Below are 22,507 nucleotides of genomic sequence, written 5' to 3'. Positions count from 1 at the left end.
GATCTGTAGTCTCCTCCTATAGCCTGGTCCCAGATCTGTAGTCTCCTCCTATAGACTGGTTCCAGATCTGTAGTCTCCTCCTATAGCCTGGTCCCAGATCGGTTGTCTCCTCCTATAGCCTGGTCCCAGATCTGTAGTCTCCTCCTGTAGCCTGGTCCCAGATCAGTTGCCTCCTCCTATAGCCTTGTCCCAGATATGCTGTCTCCTCCTGTAGCCTGGTCCCAGATCTGTTGCCTCCTCCTGTAGCCAGAGTCTGAACGCTCTGAATGAACTGATATGATCTAAACTTTTTTTTATTCACACTGATTATTAATAATGGTAGTTGAATGTGATTTCTTTTATTAAATATGTTTGTTATTGTGTGCTGAATTATATTGTTTTGTACACGTATGTTTTGTTATTCTGTTTTTATTGTAATGTATACAGGGCTCTCTTGTTCTTATCTTTTATTAGTTCTTATTGCTGTTGATATGTCCAGAAGGAACCTGAATGTAAGCATTTAGTTGGACATCCGTACACTGTACATATGACTGATAAAACGTGAAAACTTAAAAGCACCTTGGAATGATTCAAGAAGAAATGTTAAGGCTGTTCTGGAGTGGCCAGCGTTGAGTCCAGATCGGTATCACATCCATACCCTCCCATGAGATCTGAAAACAGCAGTTGCACCTTGAAAACATTGAATAATTAGAGCAGTTTGCTGCCTAATTAGCAGTAGAAAGGTGCTCACTGATGGCTTCAAGAAGCATTTGTCTGCAGTTATCTTGGCCATGGACTACCAAGCACTAGCTCCGAGGTGCCAATAATTTTGTCCATGCCATTTTTCTTTAAGTTTACAATTTTAATTTAGAAAATAAGGTTTAAAAAAGAAGTGTTTTTTCAATTTCAATTAATTTCTTTGAAGAAATAGGGAATAATTTAAGAAATGTGCAAGGGTGCCAATATACATGGCTGCAACTGTATCTGCATTTCAACAATATTTAACTTTGAGAGTCTATTGACACACCTGTATAATTTAATTCTACAAAAATTCCCATCAAAATGTGTCTGTTTTGGGCCTCCCTCGCAGTGGTTAAGGGCGCTGTACTGCAGCGCCAGCTGTGCCACCAGAGACTCTGGGTTCGCGCCCACGCTCTGTTAAGAAGCAGTGCGGCTTGGTTGGGTTGTGTATCGGAGGACGCATGGCTTTCAACCTTCGTCTCTCCCGAGCCCGTACGGGAGTTGTAGAGATGAGACAAGATAGTAGCTACTAACAATTGGATACCACAAAATTGGGGAGAAAAATGGGTCAAATTTAAAATAAAATAAAAAATGTGTCTGTTTAAGATAGAGAAATGTATTTTTTGAATGGGCTCAGTCTCAATCCACCACAATCTCCTGTGTCCGCGTAAGTGGCTGTAAGGAAGTCAGGCGCAGGAGAGCAGGTGTTAGGTAGCACACGGAGCCTTTTATTCAGGCGAACCAAAAGCACATGGCACAATGAACACGGGTAAACATAACCCAGCGCAACCAGACTAACGTGCGCATACATTAAACACAGATAAACAATACCACACAAAGACATGGGGGAAACAGAGGGTTAAATACACAACACATATGAGGGACAATGAGAACCAGGTGTGTGGAAAAACGAGACAAAACAAATGGAAAATGGATCAGCGATGGCTAGAAGGCCGGTGACGTCGCCTGCCGAACACCGCCCGAACAAGGAGAGGCATCGACTTCGGCCGAAGTCGTGACAATGGGCTCTGTCTCAATCCACCAAAATCGCCTATGTCGGTCTTCCATTTCTACGGTGGAAAGTGGTTTGGCCTACAAACTATGTCCACTCTATGGAAAGATTAGACTCTCACGAACACGATGGTGTTCTCCGTTTTGCTCTACAACCCCCAAAAACCACCCGGGACTAGTCTGCAGGTAACCCAGTACCGGCCCCACAGGACTAGTCTGAAGGTAACCCAGTACCATTCCCCCGGGACTAGTCTGAAGGTAACCCAGTACCATTCCCCCGGGACTAGTCTGAAGGTAACCCAGTACCGGCCCCACAGGACTAGTCTGAAGGTAACCCAGTACCATTCCCCGGGACTAGTCTGAAGGTAACCCAGTACCGGCCCCACAGGACTAGTCTGAAGGTAACCCAGTACCATTCCCCGGGACTAGTCTGAAGGTAACCCAGTACCATTCCCCGGGACTAGTCTGAAGGTAACCCAGTACCATTCCCCCGGGACTAGTCTGAAGGTAACCCAGTACCGGCCCCACAGGACTAGTCTGAAGGTAACCCAGTACCGGCCCCACAGGACTAGTCTGAAGGTAACCCAGTACCATTCCCCCAGGACTAGTCTGAAGGTAACCCAGTACCATTCCCCGGGACTAGTCCCCCAGGACTAGTCTGAAGGTAACCCAGTACCGGCCCCCAGGACTAGTCTGAAGGTAACCCAGTACCATTCCCCAGGACTAGTCTGAAGGTAACCCAGTACCATTCCCCGGGACTAGTCTGAAGGTAACCCAGTACCGGCCCCACAGGACTAGTCTGAAGGTAACCCAGTACCATTCCCCCAGGACTAGTCTGAAGGTAACCCAGTACCATTCCCCGGGACTAGTCTGAAGGTAACCCAGTACCATTCACCCCTGAGGACTAGTCTGAAGTCAGTAGTGTTCACTGTCTTAGCCTGAGATGTGACTGTCTAAAACTGTGTAGCAGTGTTCAAACTGAGTTGAGGCTATAAACTAATTTGTCCTCAGTGTTCACTGTCTTAGCCTGAGTCCTGATAATAGGCTATTGGGTACTGTCTAAAACTGTAAGGGTACAGCCTCAGTGTTCACTGTCTTAGCCTGAGTCCTGATAATAGGCTATTGGGTACTGTCTAAAACTGTAAGGGTACAGCCTCAGTGTTCACTGTCTTAGCCTGAGTCCTGATAATAGGCTATTGGGTACTGTCTAAAACTGTAAGGGTACAGCCTCAGTGTTCACTGTCTTAGCCTGAGTCCTGATAATAGGCTAATTGGGTACTGTCTAAAACTGTAAGGGTACAGCCTCAGTGTTCACTGTCTTAGCCTGAGTCCTGATAATAGGCTATTGGGTACTGTCTAAAACTGTAAGGGTACAGCCTCAGTGTTCACTGTCTTAGCCTGAGTCCTGATAATAGGCTATTGGGTACTGTCTAAAACTGTAAGGGTACAGCCTCAGTGTTCACTGTCTTAGCCTGAGTCCTGATAATAGGCTATTGGGTACTGTCTAAAACTGTAAGGGTACAGCCTCAGTGTTCACTGTCTTAGCCTGAGTCCTGATAATAGGCTATTGGGTACTGTCTAAAACTGTAAGGGTACAGCCTCAGTGTTCACTGTCTTAGCCTGAGTCCTGATAATAGGCTATTGGGTACTGTCTAAAACTGTAAGGGTACAGCCTCAGTGTTCACTGTCTTAGCCTGAGTCCTTGATAATAGGCTATTGGGTACTGTCTAAAACTGTAAGGGTACAGCCTCAGTGTTCACTGTCTTAGCCTGAGTCCTGATAATAGGCTATTGGGTACTGTCTAAAACTGTAAGGGTACAGTCTCAGTGTTCACTGTAAACACGCACAGGAAGTTGCAACCATTTCTCACAACGTTCAAGTTTTTCCGCTCACAAGACCTCCAATTTGTTCAGCCCTTACAAAAAAGTCCTACAGGAATCCAGCAGAATATATATCCCACCAGATTTCCGGGGCCACTTTCCTGCAGGATTCCTACAGGATCCTAGTAGTCCTCAAATAAATCCTGAAGGACTGCCTATTGGAATTGTCTTACACCAAAATGGCCCCAAAATCCTGTGGGATATCCTGTAGGTAAGAGTCCTGCAGGTAATTCCACAAGATTTGCAGGGTGGCCATTTTCCTGTAGGACAACCTGCTGGATTCCTTCGTCATTGTTCAGAGAATTTAATTTAGGACAATTCATATTCTTTCAAAATAATGGATAGATTGTACAAGATATAAATTGCATTAAAATTGTATTATCCAACGAAGCAACAGCTGACATGTTTGATTGTCCATTTCACCAGCACTGCAAAAATATGATTCCTGGGAGAGAAATAAAAGATATTGAATAAATATGGTGAAAGAATATTTTGTAACAAGTGAGAGTAATGGTGACATCACAGGAACAGCTTATGTGTATTGGTGTGAAGGGAAACTGAGGTCTGCAATGGTAAACTGGCACACCAACAACATCTGTGAGTATCCATCTGGCACACCAACAACATCTGTGAGTATCCATCTGGCACACCAACAACATCTGTGAGTATCCATCTGGCACACCAACAACATCTGTGAGTATCCATCTGGCACACCAACAACATCTGTGAGTATCCATCTGGCACACCAACAACATCTGTGAGTATCCATCTGGCACACCAACAACATCTGTGAGTATCCATCTGGCACACCAACAACATCTGTGAGTATCCATCTGGCACACCAACAACATCTGTGAGTATCCATCTGGCACACCAACAACATCTGTGAGTATCCATCTGGCACACCAACAACATCTGTGAGTATCCATGTGTATTAAACTTTGTTTTAAAGGGAGACAGGATAGTTTGAGACTGTGTGGGGTGTTACCTTCGCCTGCACGGCTGTTCAGTGCTGCCTTCTGTGTTTGTCAGTCTTACTGTTGTTTACAGGCCCTGTTAACTGAGGAGGACAGGAGAGAGATGAGAGGGGTAGAGTTCACAGGATGGAAAAAAACTCTGTGTGTGTTACATGAGGAACAGTGACAGGAAATAACAACAGTTAGGTGAGTGTATGAGGGAGTGTATGGGGAGTGTATGGGGGAGTGCTGAGGGAGTGTATGGGGAGTGTATGGGGGAGTGTATGAGGGAGTGTATGAGGGAGTGTATGGGGGAGTGTATGGGGAGTGTATGGGGAGTGCTGGGGAGTGTATGGGGGGAGTGTATGGGGAGTGTATGGGGAGTGCTGGGGGAGTGTATGGGGGAGTGCTGGGGGAGTGCTGGGGGAGTGTATGGGGGAGTATGAAGTGGGGGAGTGTATGGGGGAGTGGGAGTGCTGGGGAGTGTGATGGGGGAGTGTATGAGGGAGTGGGGAGTGCTGGGGAGTGTATGGGGGAGTGAGTATGGGGAGTGTATGGGGAGTGCTGGGGGAGTGCTGTGGGGAGTGTATGGGGAGTGTATGGGGAGTGTATGGGGAGTGCTGGGGGAGTGTATGGGGAGTGAATGGGGAGTGTGGGGCTGGGGGAGTGTATGGGGGAGTGAGGGCTGGGGGAGTGTATGGGGAGTGCTGGGGGAGTGTATGGGGAGCTGGGGGAGTGTATGGGGAGTGTATGGGGAGTGCTGGGGGAGTGTGAGGGAGTGTATGAGGGAGGATGTATGGGGGAGTGTATGGGGGAGTGTATGGGGAGTGTATGGGGGAGTGTATGGGGAGTGCTGGGGGAGTGTACGGGGCAGTGCTGTGGGGGAGTGAGGGAGTGCTGGGGGAGTGAATGGGGAGTGTATGGGGAGTGCTGGGGGAGTGTATGGGGGAGCGCTGGGGGAGTGTATGGGGGGCAGTGCTGTGGGGAGTGCTGGGGGGAGTGCTGGGGGAGTGAATGGGGGAGTGCTGGGGAGTGAATGGGGGAGCGCTGGGGGAGTGTATGGGGAGTGTATGGGGAGCGCTGGGGGGGAGTGTATGGGGGAGTGCTGGGGAGTGTATGGGGAGTGTATGGGGGAGCGGAGTGTATGGGGAGGCAGTGCTGTGGGGAGTGCTGGCTGGGGGAGTGAATGGGGGAGTGCTGGGGGAGTGTATGGGGGGCAGTGCTGGGGGGAGTGTATGGGGAGTGCTGGGGGAGTGTATGGGGGAGTGCTGGGGGAGTGTGGGGAGTGTATGGGGAGCAGTGCTGGGGGAGTGTATGGGGGGAGTGCTGGGGGAGTGCTGCTGGGGGAGTGTATGGGGGAGTGCTGTGGGGGAGTGTATGGAGCAGTGCTGGGGGAGTGTATGGGGAGTGCTGGGGGGAGTGTATGGGGGAGCAGTGCTGGGGGGGAGTGTATGGAGCAGTGCTGGGGGAGTGTATGGGGGAGTGCTGGGGGGAGTGTATGGGGAGTGCTGCTGGGGGAGTGCTATGGGGAGTGCTGGGGGAGTGTATGGGGGAGTGCTGGGGGAGTGTATGCTGGGGGAGCGCTGGGGGAGTGTATGGGGGCAGTGCTGTGGGGAGTGCTGTGGGGAGTGCTGGGGAGTGCTGGGGGGGAGTGAATGGGGAGTGCTGTATGGGGGGGAGTGCTGAATGGGGGAGCGCTGGGGGAGTGTATGGGGCAGTGCTGTATGGGGAGTGCTGGGGGGGAGTGAATGGGGGGGGAGTGCTGGGGGAGTGTATGGGGGAGCGCTGGGGGAGTGTATGGGGGGGCAGTGCTGTGATGGGGAGGGAGTGCTGGGGGAGTGAATGGGGAGTGCTGGGGGGAGTGTGAATGGGGGAGTGCTGGGGGAGTGTATGTGGGGAGTGTATGGGGAGTGCTGGGGAGTGTATGGGGGGGGGATGGGGTGCTGGGGGAGTGTATGGGGGAGTGCTGGGGGGAGTGGAGTGGGGCAGTGCTGTGGGGAGTGCTGGATGGGGGGGTGAATGCTGGGGAGTGCTATGGGGGGGCTGGGGGAGTGTATGGGGCAGTGCTGGGGGAGTGTATGGGGGGAGTGCTGGGGGAGTGTATGGAGCAGTGCTGGGGGAGTGTATGGGGGAGTGCTGGGGGGGGGAGTGTATGGGGGAGTGCTGGGGGAGTGTATGGGGGGAGTGTATGGAGCAGTGCTGCTGGGGGGAGTGTATGGGGGAGTGTGCTGGGGGAGTGTATGGGAGGAGTGCTGGGGGAGTGTATGGGGAGTGCTGGGGGAGTGTATGGGGAGTGTATGGGGAGTGCTGGGGAGTGTATATGGGGGAGTGCTGGGGGGAGTGGGGGGGAGTGCTGGGGGAGTGTATGGGGAGTGCTGGGGGAGTGCTGGGGGAGTGCTGGGGAGTGTATGGGGAGTGCTGGGGGAGTGTATGGGGAGTGTATGGGGGAGTGCTGGGGAGTGCTGGGGGGGAGTGTATGGGGGAGTGCTGGGGGAGTGTGTATGGGGGAGTGTGGGGGATGGGGGAGTGCTGGGGGGGAGTGTATGGGGGAGTGTGCTGGGGGGAGTGTATGGGGGAGTGCTGGGGAGTGTATGGGGGGAGTGGGGGAGTGCTGGGGAGTGGGGAGTGCTGGGGAGTGTGTGGGGGAGTGTATGGGGGAGTGCTGGGGGAGTGTATGGGGGAGTGCTGGGGGAGTGTATGGGGGAGTGCTGTGGGGAGTGTATGGGCAGTGCTGCTGGGGGAGTGTGGGGAGTATGGGGCAGTGCTGTGGGGGGTATGGGGAGTGGGGCTGTATGGGGAGTGTATGGGGGAGTGCTGTGGGGGAGTGTATGGGGAGTGCTGTGGGGAGTGTATGGGGAGTGCTGGGGGAGTGTATGGGGAGTGTGGGGGAGTGTATGGGGGAGTGTATGGGGGAGTGTGGGGAGTGCTGGGGGAGTGTATGGGGGAGTGCTGCTGGGGGAGTGTATGGGGAGTGCTGGGGGAGTGTATGGGGGAGTGTATGGGGGGAGTGTATGGGGGAGGGGGAGTGTATGGGGGAGTGTATGGGGAGTGCTGGGGGGAGTGTATGGGGGAGTGCTGGGGGAGTGTATGGGGGGGGAGTGCTGGGGAGTGTATGGGGAGTGCTGGGGGAGTGTGTATGGGGGAGTGCTGGGGAGTGGGGAGTGTATGGGGGAGTGCTAAGGGGGAGGGGGAGTGTATGGGGAGTGCTGGGGGAGTGTATGGGGAGTGCTGGGGGAGTGTATGCTGCTGGGGGAGTGTATGGAGCAGTGCTGGGGGAGTGTGCTGGGGAGTGTATGGGCAGTGCTGGGGGAGTGCTGGGGGGGGGAGTGTGGGGGAGTGGGGAGTGCTGTGGGGGAGTGTATGGGGGAGTGTATGGGGGAGTGCTGGGGAGTGTATGGGGGAGTGTATGGGGAGTGTATGGGGGAGTGTATGGGGCAGTGCTGTGGGGGAGTGTATGGGGAGTGCTGGGGGAGTGTATGGGGGGAGGGGAGTGTATGGGGGGGGAGTGCTGTGGGGAGTGTATGGGGGAGTAGTGCTGTGGGGAGTGCTGGGGGAGTGTATGGGGAGTGGGGAGTGTATGGGGCAGTGCTGTGGGGGAGTGTATGGGCAGTGCTGGGGGAGTGTGGGGGAGTGCTGGGGGAGTGTGCTGGGGGGGGGGAGTGCTGGGGAGGGGGAGTGTATGGGGGAGTGTATGGGGGAGTGTATGGGGGAGTGTATGGGGAGTGTATGGGGAGTGTATGGGGGAGTGTATGGGGGAGTGCTGGGGGGAGTGCTATGGGGAGTGTATGGGGAGTGCTGGGGGAGTGTATGGGGAGGCTGGGGAGTGTATGGGGAGTGTATGGGGAGTGTATGGGGAGTGTATGGGGGGGAGTGTATGTATGGGGAGTGTATGGGGAGTGTATGGGGAGTGTATGGGGGAGTGGGGCTGTATGGGGGAGTGTGGGGAGTATGGGGGGCTGGGGGAGTGCTGTATGGGGAGTGCTGTATGGGGAGTGCTGGGGGAGTGTATGGGGAGTGCTGTGTATGGGGAGTGTGGGGGATGGGGGAGGCTGTGGGGGGATGGTGTATGCTGGGGAGTGCTGGGGGAGTGTATGGGGAGTGTATGGGGAGTGTATGGGGCAGTGTATGGGGAGTGCTGGGGAGTGTATGGGGAGTGTATGGGGAGTGTATGGGGCAGTGCTGGGGGAGTGTGGGGGGGAGTGTATGGGGCAGTGTATGGGGAGTGCTGGGGGGAGTGTATGTATGGGGGTGCTGGGGGAGTGTATGGGGGAGTGTGGGGAGTGGGGGAGTGCTGGGGGAGTGTATGGGGCAGTGCTGGGGGAGTGTATGGGGCAGTGCTGGGGGAGTGTATGGGGGAGTGTATGGGGGAGTGTATGGGGAGTGTATGGGGAGTGTATGGGGCAGTGCTGGGGGAGTGTATGGGGCATGGGGGAGTGTGTATGGGGATGGGGAGTGCTGGGGAGTGGGGCAGTGAGTGTATGGGGAGTGTATGGGGCAGTGCTGGGGGAGTGTATGGGGCAGTGTATGGGGAGTGCTGGGGAGTGTATGGGGAGTGTATGGGGCAGTGCTGGGGGAGTGTATGGGGGCAGTGTATGGGGAGTGCTATGGGGGGGGAGTGTATGGGGAGTGCTGGGGGAGTGTATGGGGAGTGTATGGGGGAGTGCTGGGGAGGGGGAGGCTGGGGGGAGTGTATGGGGCAGTGTAGTGGGGAGTGTATGGGGAGTGTATGGGGCAGTGCTGGGGGGAGTGTATGGGGGGGAGTGTATGGGGGAGTGTATGGGGCAGTGTGGGGCAGTGCTGGGGGAGTGTATGGGGAGTGTATGGGGAGTGGGGCAGTGCTGGGGGATGGGGCAGTGCTGGGGGGAGTGCATGGGTGCTTAGTCTTTGTTTGTATTTTGCTTTAGGGCTCCACGTCCTTCCTTTGACTCTCAGGTGCCTTTAGTTTGAGTAATTTCCTCATCAATTTCTTTTTGTGCTCTATAAATGTGTGAGTTGATAGACAGCAACAATTAGGCAAACATTACCTAAACAATAATATAAGAATCACCAGTTTAACATATACATGCAAACATTAGAGACAGACATAGAAGGACAACCAGACAGATATAGAAGCACAGCCAGCCACACAGACATAGAAGGACAACCAGCCAGACAGACATAGAAGCACAGCCAGCCAACCACACAACATTTCCCCAGGAGGACTCTTGTCAACCCACACAACATTTCCCCGAGGACTCTTGTCCTCCCACACAACATTTCCCCCAGGTGGACTCTTGTCCTCCCACACAACATTTTCCCCAGGACTCTTGTCCTCCCACACAACATTTCCCCCAGGACTCTCGTCCTCCCACACAACATTTCCCCCAGGTGGATGTCCTCTATGAGTCATTTGTTGTCTTGTACAATATCACATTTGGGTTGGTTCCTCCTGCCACTCGATTAGCACCCACCTATCTGTAGGTTAAACATGGGGCGGGAGCGTAGCCTAGTGGTTAGAGTGTAGAGGCGGCAGGGTAACCTAGTGGTTAGAGCGTTGGACTAGTAACTGGAAGATTGCAAGATCGAATCCCTGAGCTGACAAGGTACAAATCTGTCGTTCTGCCCCTGAACAGGCAGTTAACCCACTGTTCCTAGGTCGTCATTGAAAATAAGAATGAGTTCTTAACTGACTTGCCTAGTTAAATAAAGGTAAGATATATATATATGTATTTTAAAACAATCATTACAATGGGTCATTGTTAATAAGGATATGCCTTAGACTAGGCAGCTACATGAATGTTATAGCTAGCTTTAGTCTAATGTTAGCTAAATCAAATCAAATGTATTTATATAGCCCTTCGTACATCAGCTGATATCTCAAATTGCTGTACAGAAACCCAGCCTAAAACCCCAAACAGCAAGCAATGCAGGTGTAGAAGCACGGTGGCTAGGAAAAACTCCCTAGAAAGGCCAAAAGAAAGAAACCTAGAGAGGAACCAGGCTATGTGGGATGGCCAGTCCTCTTCTGGCTGTGCCGGGTGGAGATTATAACAGAACATGGCCAAGCTGTTCAAATGTTCATAAATGACCAGCATGGTCAAATAATAATAATCACAGGCAGAACAGTTGAAACTGGAGCAGCAGCACGGCCAGGTGGACTGGGGACAGCAAGGAGTCATCATGTCAGGTAGTCCTGAGGCATGGTCCTAGGGCTCAGGTCCTCCGAGAGAAAGAAAGAAAGAGAGAAAGACAGAATTAGAGAGAGCATACTTAAATTCACACAGGACACCGGATAGGACAGGAGAAGTACTCCAGATATAACAAACTGACCCTAGCCCCCCGACACAAACTACTGCAGCATAAATACTGGAGGCTGAGACAGGAGGGGTCAGGAGGATATAACCCCACCCACTTTGCCAAAGCACAGCCCCCACACCACTAGAGGGATATCTTCAACCACCAACTTACCATCCTGAGACAAGGCCGAGTATAGCCCACAAAGATCTCCGCCACGGCACAACCCAAGGGGGACGCCAACCCAGACAGGAAGATCACATCAGTGAATCAACCCACTCAGGTGACGCACCCCTTCCAGGGACGGTATGAAAGAGCCCTAGTAAGCCAGTGATTCAGCCCCTGTAATAGGGTTAAAGGCAGAGAATCCCAGTGGAAAGAGGGGAACCGGCCAGGCAGAGACAGCAAGCTAACATTAGATAACCATGGCCTCCAACTAAGCTACTGTAATGTGACTTAAACTAGCTACAGTAAAGTTAGGTTGTTTATGCTAGGTAGCTAGCTAGCTAACGTTAGCTGTAGGCTAATCGTGACTAACGTTAGCCAACGTTATTTTCAAACTTACCGTGGCTAGTTAGTTATTCAATAGGACATAAACCTACAGTTTAATTACCCAACATATTTACTTAATTTAATTTCTGTCCATTTTAGGAGTCAGGATTGTAGATTGTAGCTAGCTATGTAACTTGTTTTGGGATAGCTAGCTAGTGTAAAAGGTGATCGTTAGAAGGACCCTGTCTCGCTCTCTCGTCCTCTCTAGCTACATCAGTCAGATGGCGGGAACCACTCCAGTCTAGCAGGCGGCTACATCAGGAGTAGCCAAAACACCAAATGTAGCCAAGACATAATCATTATAAATAGTAATTAGCTAAGATTATTTTTTACATAATGTTAAAATGTAATATACAGATATGTTGGTCTTTGTTCAATGAGCTAGTGTGTTTTTTGGATGTTAGCTGGCACAGGTTGGGGGATAGCTAGCTAGCTAACATTAGCTAGAACAGACATGACGCAGCTAGCCATAACTAGCTACGTTAACTAAGAGTAGGGATATAAACTGAAAATATAAATTAGCTAGCTAGCTAGAGGGGATGTCAAAAATAAAGTTATACTCAACCATTTTATTCTAAAAACAAGATTACTCTTCTTCCCTATAGGCTAAAGAGGGAACATCTCAGAGCCTAAATGTGTAGGTGACTTTTTTATTTATTTATCCGTTATTTTACCAGGTAAATTGACTGAGAACACGTTCTCATTTGCAGCAACGACCTGGGGAATAGTTACAGGGGAGAGGAGGGGGATGAATGAGCCAATTGTAAACTGGGGATTATTAGGTGACCGTGATGGTTTGAGGGCCAGATTGGGAATTTAGCCATGATGTTGGGGTGTTTTAGGGTGTAGGTAGTGGAATGTATTAGACTATAGGTAGTGGAATGTATTAGACTATAGGTAGGGGAATGTATTAGACTATAAGAATGTATTAGACTATAGGAATGTATTAGACTATAGGAATGTATTAGACTATAGGAATGTATTAGACTATAGGAATGTATTAGACTATAGGAATGTATTAGACTATAGGTAGTGGAGTGTATTAGACTATATGAATGTATTAGACTATAGGAATGTATTAGACTATAGGAATGTATTAGACAATAGGAATGTATTAGACTATAGGAATGTATTAGACTATAGGAATGTATTAGACTATAGGTAGTGGAATGTATTAGACTATAGGAATGTATTAGACTATAGGAGTGTATTAGACTATAGGTAGGGGAATGTATTAGACTATAGGAATGTATTAGACTATAGGAATGTATTAGACTATAGGTAGGGGAATGTATTAGACTATAGGAATGTATTAGACTATAGGAATGTATTAGACTATAGGAATGTATTAGACTATAGGAATGTATTAGACTATAGGTAGTGGAATGTATTAGACTATATGAATGTATTAGACTATAGGTAGTGGAATGTATTAGACTATAGGAATGTATTAGACTATAGGAATGTATTAGACTATAGGAATGTATTAGACAATAGGAATGTATTAGACTATAGGTATTAGGAATGTAGACTATAGGAATTAGACTATAGGAATGTATTAGACTATAGGAATGTATTAGACTATAGGAATGTATTAGACTATAGGAATGTATTAGACTATAGGAATGTATTAGAATATAGGAATGTATTAGACTATAGGTAGGGGAATGTATTAGACTATAGGAATGTATTAGACTATAGGAATGTATTAGACTATAGGTATGTATTAGACTATAGGAATGTATTAGACTATAGGTAGGGGAATGTATTAGACTATAGGAATGTATTAGACTATAGGTAGGGGAATGTATTAGACTATAGGTAGGGGAATGTATTAGACTATAGGAATGTATTAGACTATAGGTATGTATTAGACTATATGAATGTATTAGACTATAGGAATGTATTAGACTATAGGAATGTATTAGACTATATGAATGTATTAGACTATAGGAATGTATTAGACTATAGGTAGGGAAATGTATTAGACTATAGCAATGTATTAGACTATAGGAATGTATTAGACTATATGAATGTATTAGACTATAGGAATGTATTAGACTATAGGTAGGGGAATGTATTAGACTATATGAATGTATTAGACTATAGGTAGGGGAATGTATTAGACTATAGGAATGTATTAGACTATAGGAATGTATTAGACTATAGGAATGTATTAGACTATAGGAATGTATTAGACTATAGGAATGTATTAGACTATAGGTAGTGGAATGTATTAGACTATAGGAATGTATTAGACTATAGGAATGTATTAGACTATAGGTAGGGGAATGTATTAGACTATAGGAATGTATTAGACTATAGGTAGGGGAATGTATTAGACTATAGGAATGTATTAGACTATAGGTAGGGGAATGTATTAGACTATAGGAATGTATTAGACTATAGGTAGGGGAATGTATTAGACTATAGGAATGTATTAGACTATATGAATGTATTAGACTATAGGAATGTATTAGACTATAGGAATGTATTAGACTATAGGAATGTATTAGACTATAGGAATGTATTAGACTATAGGTAGGGGAATGTATTAGACTATAGGAATGTATTAGACAATAGGAATGTATTCGACTATAGGTAGTGGAATGTATTAGACTATAGGAGTGTATTAGACTATAGGAATGTATTAGACTATAGGAATGTATTAGACTATAGGAATGTATTAGACTATAGGTAGTGGAATGTATTAGACTATATGAATGTATTAGACTATAGGTAGTGGAATGTATTAGACTATATGAATGTATTAGACTATATGAATGTATTAGACTATAGGAATGTATTAGACTATATGAATGTATTAGACTATATGAATGTATTAGACTATAGGTAGTGGAATGTATTAGACTATATGAATGTATTAGACTATAGGAATGTATTAGACTATAGGAATGTATTAGACTATAGGAATGTATTAGACTATAGGAATGTATTAGACAATAGGAATGTATTAGACTATAGGTAGGGGAATGTATTAGACTATAGGAATGTATTAGACTATAGGAATGTATTAGACTATAGGAATGTATTAGACTATAGGAATGTATTAGACTATAGGAATGTATTAGACTATAGGAATGTATTAGACTATAGGTAGGGGAATGTATTAGACTATAGGAATGTATTAGACTATAGGTAGGGGAATGTATTAGACTATAGGAATGTATTAGACTATAGGAATGTATTAGACTATATGAATGTATTAGACTATAGGAATGTATTAGACTATAGAAATGTATTAGACTATAGGAATGTATTAGACTATAGGAATGTATTAGACTATAGGTAGGGAAATGTATTAGACTATAGGAATGTATTAGACTATAGGTAGGGGAATGTATTAGACTATAGGAATGTATTAGACTATAGGAATGTATTAGACTATACGAATGTATTAGACTATAGGTAGGGGAATGTATTAGACTATAGGAATGTATTAGACTATAGGTAGGGAAATGTATTAGACTATATGAATGTATTAGACTATAGGAATGTATTAGACTATAGGAATGTATTAGACTATAGGAATGTATTAGACTATAGGAATGTATTAGACTATAGGTAGTGGAATGTATTAGACTATAGGAATGTATTAGACTATAGGTAGGGAAATGTATTAGACTATAGGAATGTATTAGACTATAGGGTAGACTATGGAATGTATTAGACTATAGGAATGTATTAGACTATAGGAATGTATTAGACTATATAGGGGAATGTATTAGACTATAGGTAGAGGAATGTATTAGACTATAGGAATGTATTAGACTATAGGAATGTATTAGACTATAGGAATGTATTAGACTATAGGTAGGGGAATGTATTAGACTATAGGAATGTATTAGACTATAGGAATGTATTAGACTATAGGTAGGGAATGTATTAGACTATAGGAATGTATTAGACTATAGGAATGTATTAGACTATAGGAATGTATTAGACTATAGGTAGGGAATGTATTAGACTATAGGAATGTATTAGACTATATAGGAATGTATTAGACTATAGGTAGGGAATGTATTAGACTATAGGAATGTATTAGACTATAGGAATGTATTAGACTATAGGAATGTATTAGACTATAGGTAGTGGAATGTATTAGACTATCGGAATGTATTAGACTATAGGAATGTATTAGACTATAGGAATGTATTAGACTATAGGTAGGGGAATGTATTAGACTATAGGTAGGGGAATGTATTAGACTATAGGAATGTATTAGACTATAGGAATGTATTAGACTATAGGAATGTATTAGACTATAGGTAGGGGAAGGTATTAGACTATAGGAGTGCATTAGACTATAGGAATGTATTAGACTATAGGAATGTATTAGACTATAGGTAGTGGAATGTATTAGACTATAGGAGTGTATTAGACTATAGGAATGTATTAGACTATAGGAATGTATTAGACTATAGGTAGTGGAATGTATTAGACTATAGGAATGTATTAGACTATAGGTAGTGGAATGTATTAGACTATAGGTAGAGGAATGTATTAGACTATAGGTAGAGGAATGTATTAGAGTTAGACTATAGGAATGTATTAGACTATAGGTAGTGGAATGTATTAGACTATCGGAATGTATTAGACTATAGGAATGTATTAGACTATAGGAATGTATTAGACTATAGGAATGTATTAGACTATAGGAATGTATTAGACTATAGGTAGAGGAATGTATTAGACTATAGGAATGTATTAGACTATAGGTAGTGGAATGTATTAGACTATAGGAATGTATTAGACTATAGGTAGTGGAATGTATTAGACTATAGGAATGTATTAGACTATAGGAATGTATTAGACTATAGGAATGTATTAGACTATAGGTAGAGGAATGTATTAGAGTTAGACTATAGGAATGTATTAGACTATAGGTAGTGGAATGTATTAGACTATCGGAATGTATTAGACTATAGGAATGTATTAGACTATAGGAATGTATTAGACTATAGGTAGGGGAATGTATTAGACTATAGGAATGTATTAGACTATAGGAATGTATTAGACTATAGGAATGTATTAGACTATAGGTAGGGGAATGTATTAGACTATAGGAATGTATTAGACTATAGGAATGTATTAGACTATAGGTAGGGGAATGTATTAGACTATAGGAATGTATTAGACTATAGGAATGTATTAGACTATAGGAATGTATTAGACTATAGGAATGTATTAGACTATAGGTAGTGGAATGTATGAGACTATAGGTAGTGGAATGTATTAGACTATAGGAATGTATTAGACTATAGGTAGTGGAATGTATTAGACTATAGGAATGTATTAGACTATAGGTAGTGGAATGTATTAGACTATAGGAATGTATTAGACTATAGGAATGTATTAGACTATAGGAATGTATTAGACTATAGGTAGAGGAATGTATTAGAGTTAGACTATAGGAATGTATTAGACTATAGGAATGTATTAGACTATAGGAATGTATTAGACTATAGGTAGGGGAATGTATTAGACTATACGAATGTATTAGACTATAGGAATGTATTAGACTATAGGTAGGGGAATGTATTAGACTATAGGTAGGGGAATGTATTAGACTAGGGGAATGTATTAGACTATAGGAATGTATTAGACTATAGGTAGGGGAATGTATTAGACTATAGGAATGTATTAGACTATAGGAATGTATTAGACTATAGGAATGTATTAGACTATAGGTAGGGGAATGTATTAGACTATAGGAATGTATTAGACTATAGGAATGTATTAGACTATAGGAATGTATTAGACTATAGGTAGTGGAATGTATTAGACTATAGGAATGTATTAGACTATAGGAATGTATTAGACTATAGGAATGTATTAGACTATAGGTAGTGGAATGTATTAGACTATAGGTCGTTTCATCTCTCATCCCCTGGGCATCTCTTGCAATATTTCATGCCATATAGCTTCAAACTGCACTATTCTGCCTCTCTCTGTAGCCCATATTTAGGTAATAATGCATTTGAATCATCCACTGTTTTAATGATGGAGGGTCATTTGAATCATCCACTGTTAATGATGGAGGGTCATTTGAATCATCCACTGTTTTAATGATGGAGGGTCATTTGAATCATCCACTGTTTTAATGATGGAGGGTCATTTCAATCATCCACTGTTTTAATGATGGAGGGTCATTTGATTTCCAGTTTAAGATTTTTTTTCTCTCAAAATGATTGATGAGAAAGGTTCAGTCCAACCCATTGGGTATCACACTGCACCCCAATATGCCATGTCTTGAAATATGCAGATAGACAGATTAAAGCAACATTTAAATTGTAAAATGTCTGACAGCCAACATTCTAACTCCGCCCATAACTTTTTAATGTTATTGCACTACCAGAAGGCATGAATTATTGAGTCATTGTTAGAATTTGTGAATTGTCTCTTGTATAATACATTCAGTACATTCATTTATATTGGATTAAACATACATTCTGCACAGTAGTGCATACTGGATTAAACATACATTCTGCACAGTAGTGCATACTGGATTAAACATACATTCTTCACAGTAGTGCATACTGGATTAAACATACATTCTGCACAGTAGTGCATACTGGATTAAACATACATTCTGTACATTAGTGCATACTGGATTAAACATACATTCTGCACAGTAGTGCATACTGGATTAAACATAAATGTCCCTTAATTGTCGTTAGTTATGTTATGTTCTGTCAGTCCAACTGTTATTTCCTTCTGATGTATACAGATTTCATAAAAGCTATAAAATAGTCATTAACAGTGTTGTTTCTCATTAAAGCATTTGTATCCTTATCTGTTCAAATTATAACTGGTTTAGAATGTATTTGTTTTGTGAGGTCATGTGAGATATTTACCAGGTTTATTTGCCTTGTCTTTTTCCCCCCCTTTATTTAACTAGACAAGTCAGTTAAGAACAAATTCTTATTTACAATGACGGCCCTACACCGGCCAAACCCGGACGACGCTGGGCAGTTGTGCGGCGCCCTATAGAACTCCCAATCACGGCCGGTTTTGATACAGCCAGTCCCCATTGTTCTATGTCCCCATCTGTGTAACCATCTGTGTCCCCATTGTTCTATGTCCCCATCTGTGTCCCCATTGTTCTATGACCCCATCTGTGTCCCCATTGTTCTATGGCCCCATCTGTGGTTAATCCACTTTCTACCTTTATCCATCTCAGACTTACTCCCATCTGAGCCATCTGCCATGCCTACCTCAGTCTCAGTACAGCTCTGCAGATCTGGCAACCAAACGCAATACTGTGTTCACTTTCGAAACGGAATGTTCTGGTCCAAAGTGCTCCTTCAAGTGCTCCTTCTGTTCCAATGTTGATTATTGACCAAAATAACGGGGCTCCATTAACTACGAAACCAGCAACGTAAAGGGCTGTCTCGTCCCCTCCCGTAAAACAGTCACCAGTTGTCTACTATTTACAGTATATACGGATAACGTGATTGGCAGACATGATCAGCAGAGATATACCATGGATAGTAAACAAGTTTTGATTGGTTTACAGTTGAGCACTTGACTGTCCAGCTAGCAAACATAAACGTATGTATTTGAAAACATGTGCAAGAATTGACAACCAACAGAAATGTGTTCAGAAGCAGTGGTGTGTATTCATGGATGCCAAGGGAAGGCAGGCTTCCCCAAATATTTCACCAATATTTTAATTTTTAAAATAAAATCTTTCAGCACCCCTGTCTCAGGATCTGATGCTGTCTGGACCAAAAGAGTTCAACATGTTGCTGAGGTAGCATTTGATTGATTGATGCCAGGAAGCTTTTGGTCTCCCTTGATAAAATACTTTTCCAATCAGCGTTGAGCTGCGCTCCACTATGGGTTGTCAATGTGCAGCAAAACGCCCCCAAAGGGAGGCCAGTTTGGATTTGGCAAAACGTAATTTTCATAAAAACTTCTGTTTCTGGTCTGCTTGTGTTGGTGTTCTGCAATAGCTAGCTTAATTCTTTGTCCAGGCCAATGACAATGACAGCGATTCTGATCTAACTGGTCACTTAAATAATGTTTACATACTGTTTTACTCATTGAATATGTATATACTGTATTCTACTGTATTTTTGTCAGTGCCACTTCGACATTATTTCTTAATTCCATACTTTTACTTTTAGATTTGTGTGTATTGTGAATTGTTAGATACTACTGCACTGTTGGAGCTAATTCTACGTTCTAGCCATATTCAGTCCAATTTTAACAAATAATATCGTATTGTAACCTGTTGAGTTCACGATTTGCACAGCATAGCATACCTTCCAAGGTAAGGCCGTTAAAGATTTCTCGTCATGCTCCTACCCGGAACTTAAACCTCCAATCCGGCGATCCTATCGGACATATTTGATGAAACACGGGAACGATTAAAGGAGAACCTATTTGTTTACATAGATCCGAAGTTGAAATATTTTCAGTTTCTCTGACATCTTCTGGTTTCAAAATTAGCCAGGGACATTTTACTATTTAATAACTTACAAACAGTGAAAAGCCTTTCAATTGGCTTGTTTAGTTAGCTCTCTGGAGCAGGTTTTCCGCTTACTACGAGGGTAGCTAGCTAGCTCGATGTTAGCAGCAATCTATCGCTTGCTATGCATTTCACGATGGACGACAGACTATAAAATTTGACCTCCGATGTTATAAACAAATTGAAAGGTTGTTATTTGCAGTTTTACAAAAATGGATATCAGTCTAACAATTTCCCTAATGCGGGGACAGATGGGTACCGTGATAGAGAGAGCGGTTAGTGCCGCTGTTGAGACGGTGTTGGGAGAGATGCTTAGAGTGGTCGGCATTAAATTCGACGAGCTGAAGATGGAGGTAGTAGCTAAAGAGAAAGAGGCGGAGAACATAAGACAGATGTTGGAGATATCCCGATCTCAGATGAAGACCATGCGGAAACACATGAACGTTCTGGGTGAGAACGCGCACTCTGCCACTTATCAGACCTACCGGACAGCATTCGGCCATTCTGATCCCCGCAGAATTCACGGGTCCTCCGAGGCCGCACTGTCCTCGGGTTTACCACAGCCGCCGAGAAGGACGGTTCCAAACAACAACCAAATTCCCACTACAAATGGAAACGTACAGGCAAGGAATCGAGTCACCATCACCATACCCTCTGAGAATATGGTCAGGGCCACCCAGCCCTCTGATAATTTGGTCAGGGCCACCCAGCCTTCTGATAACTTGGTCAGGGCCACCCAGCCCTCTGATAATTTAGTCAGGGCCACCCAGCCCTCTGATAATTTAGTCAGGGCCACCCAGCCCTCTGATAATTTGGTCAGGGCCACCCAGCCCTCTGATAATTTGGTCAGGGCCACCCAGCCTTCTGATAACTTGGTCAGGCCCACCCAGCCCTCTGATAATATGGTAACTGTTAGGGCAACATCAACATCCTTTGACACTCACGATGATCTGACAACTGTGATCTCCCAGACTCTGGAGGACCGGACATTGACACCCACTGTCTCTGCAATGAATAGTTCATCAGAGCATCTGGAACCTTTGAAAGGTAGGATGTCTTTTCTCAGATCTTGTCGGGTTTTGTATGTGGCTATTATTCTGTGTTTGCTTGTGTATGTAAATTGGTGGCCTGACTGAACTAGTATAGCCCTCCCCGTGTTTGTTGACCACCATGTTACCTCTCTATCCCCCCAGAGGAGCCCCCAGCCCTCCTAGACCCCGAGGTGTCTGATGAGAGCCAGAGGAGGGAGGAGGAAGAAGAGTGTCAGGCTGAGTGGACCATTAGTACACAGCCACCAGAGACAAGCACAGACCCTGGGGCCCAGCTGGTCCTCTCCCCTCCCAGGACTGACGGAGCAGACTGCTCTGCCAGGAGTGTACTGCCATCCTCCCAGCCCCTGTCCCAGTTCCAAGTGAAAGAGGAGGAATCTGAGGTGGAGATCATCTGTATCAAACAGGAACCAGAGGAGGTGGAGACCCTGCTGATAAACCTGGCTGCCGAAGGCTTCAACTCTCAGGGCAACCTTTTAGATAGGCAGACTCAGGGCAACCTCCTCCTGGACAGTCATAGGACCATCCCAGGCTCTCAAAGCCAGAGGGATAGGAGAGCACCCCGTCCACCACAGAGCCAGAGGACCTTAGCAGAGAATACACCCTTCACCTCAGCTGACTCTTGTTCATGTGAGTTAAATCTCCCGAGACATGATGGTTCCATAATCTACAGCCATGTCCCAAGTCAAAATACTGCTTTGTTGTGGTCACTATGCTTCTGTTCAATAAAATATAATTTATCCAATCTAAAGTAATGTTTTTTTGTACTCTTCATCCTCAGATGGGCTGTCCCAGGCAGTGATGTCCATGTCAGGAGTTGCTCCCAGGCCCATGGTGCGTCCGTGGCCCAAGGACCTGAGTCTGTACGAGGAGTTTAAAATGAGACGAACTGAGCTGAGGAGGAGGAGCCAGACCCGTCAGAGGGAGATGGAGAAGAACCTTCCCCAGCCTCTATTAGCTGACCTGGTGAAGGAGAGACGGGAGAAGACCCGGCTCAGAGTGGCCCGCTGGAGAGCCAAGAGGAAGCTGCAGGCCTGTCTACTGACTCAGATGACCCAACAGACACAACACCAACAGACTGGACCGGGACTGGGCCAGGGGAATAGTCTGAACAGTGGGCTGGGGAATCATAGCCAGATTAGCCACCACACACAACACAAAACCACAGGCCCCACTCAGACTCCGCAGAGGAACAGTGCTGCCATCTCTCAATCGCAGTACAATAACAGTTTTTTGTACAACAGAAGTCACTGTGAGACTGGGGCTGGTAATGTTAACTACCCTCCTCTCCAGTTCAACTCCTCTCTAATGCTGGGGCAACATGGAGGACACAATATGGTGGAGCACATTATGCAGCCTACAATGACATCATCCTCACAGCAGGGCCTCTCCCTGACAGACTCTGAGCTCTACCAGTAACAAGGGATCATGGGTATTCAAATCTTACCCAACAAGTTCTGGATTACTGCTGTTTTTTGTTGTTGTTCTACCTGATAATGAATTACACCCACCTGGTGTCCCAGGTCTAAATCAGGCCCTGATTAGAGGGGAATCACCCACCTGGTGTCC

General features: G+C 45.4%; 2 protein-coding genes across 2 annotated transcripts; one reads left to right on the top strand and one right to left on the bottom strand.

Annotated features, from left to right (window-relative positions):
* Nucleotides 1-4,617: 4,617 nt before the first annotated feature.
* Nucleotides 4,618-18,624, bottom strand: LOC112224970 (proline-rich extensin-like protein EPR1). Its single transcript, XM_042320114.1, has 3 exons — nucleotides 18,582-18,624; nucleotides 5,435-7,881; nucleotides 4,618-4,671 (listed from the first exon to the last, which is right to left on the bottom strand). Exons 1-3 carry the CDS (start codon nucleotides 18,622-18,624, stop codon nucleotides 4,618-4,620), a joined length of 2,544 nt encoding a protein of 847 aa, XP_042176048.1.
* A 1,107-nt stretch (nucleotides 18,625-19,731) lies between these two features.
* Nucleotides 19,732-22,507, top strand: LOC112243561. Its single transcript, XM_024411380.2, has 3 exons — nucleotides 19,732-20,936; nucleotides 21,083-21,568; nucleotides 21,720-22,507. Exons 1-3 carry the CDS (start codon nucleotides 20,102-20,104, stop codon nucleotides 22,355-22,357), a joined length of 1,959 nt encoding a protein of 652 aa, XP_024267148.2. The 5' UTR covers nucleotides 19,732-20,101; the 3' UTR covers nucleotides 22,358-22,507.

This window comes from Oncorhynchus tshawytscha, linkage group LG03 (assembly GCF_018296145.1).
Source record: "Oncorhynchus tshawytscha isolate Ot180627B linkage group LG03, Otsh_v2.0, whole genome shotgun sequence".
NCBI classification, from domain to species: domain Eukaryota; kingdom Metazoa; phylum Chordata; class Actinopteri; order Salmoniformes; family Salmonidae; genus Oncorhynchus; species Oncorhynchus tshawytscha.
This window is presented reverse-complemented; position numbering and strand designations above follow the sequence as displayed.

Excerpts from the sequence above, each read along its gene's own strand:
- LOC112224970 (XM_042320114.1), bottom strand. The coding sequence starts at position 18,624 with ATGGCAGATGGCTCAGATGGGAGTAAGTCTGAGATGGATAAAG. Across the intron at positions 7,882-18,581 it reads TAAGTCTGAGATGGATAAAG|CACTCCCCCAGCACTGCCCA; the intron begins GTAGAAAGTGGA and ends TCCCCCCCCCAG. Across the intron at positions 4,672-5,434 it reads CTCCCCCACAGCACTGCCCC|TTAACAGGGCCTGTAAACAA; the intron begins GTACACTCCCCC and ends TGTCCTCCTCAG.
- LOC112243561 (XM_024411380.2), top strand. The coding sequence starts at position 20,102 with ATGGATATCAGTCTAACAATTTCCCTAATGCGGGGACAGATGGGTACC. Across the intron at positions 20,937-21,082 it reads GCATCTGGAACCTTTGAAAG|AGGAGCCCCCAGCCCTCCTA; the intron begins GTAGGATGTCTT and ends CTATCCCCCCAG. Across the intron at positions 21,569-21,719 it reads CTCAGCTGACTCTTGTTCAT|ATGGGCTGTCCCAGGCAGTG; the intron begins GTGAGTTAAATC and ends CTTCATCCTCAG.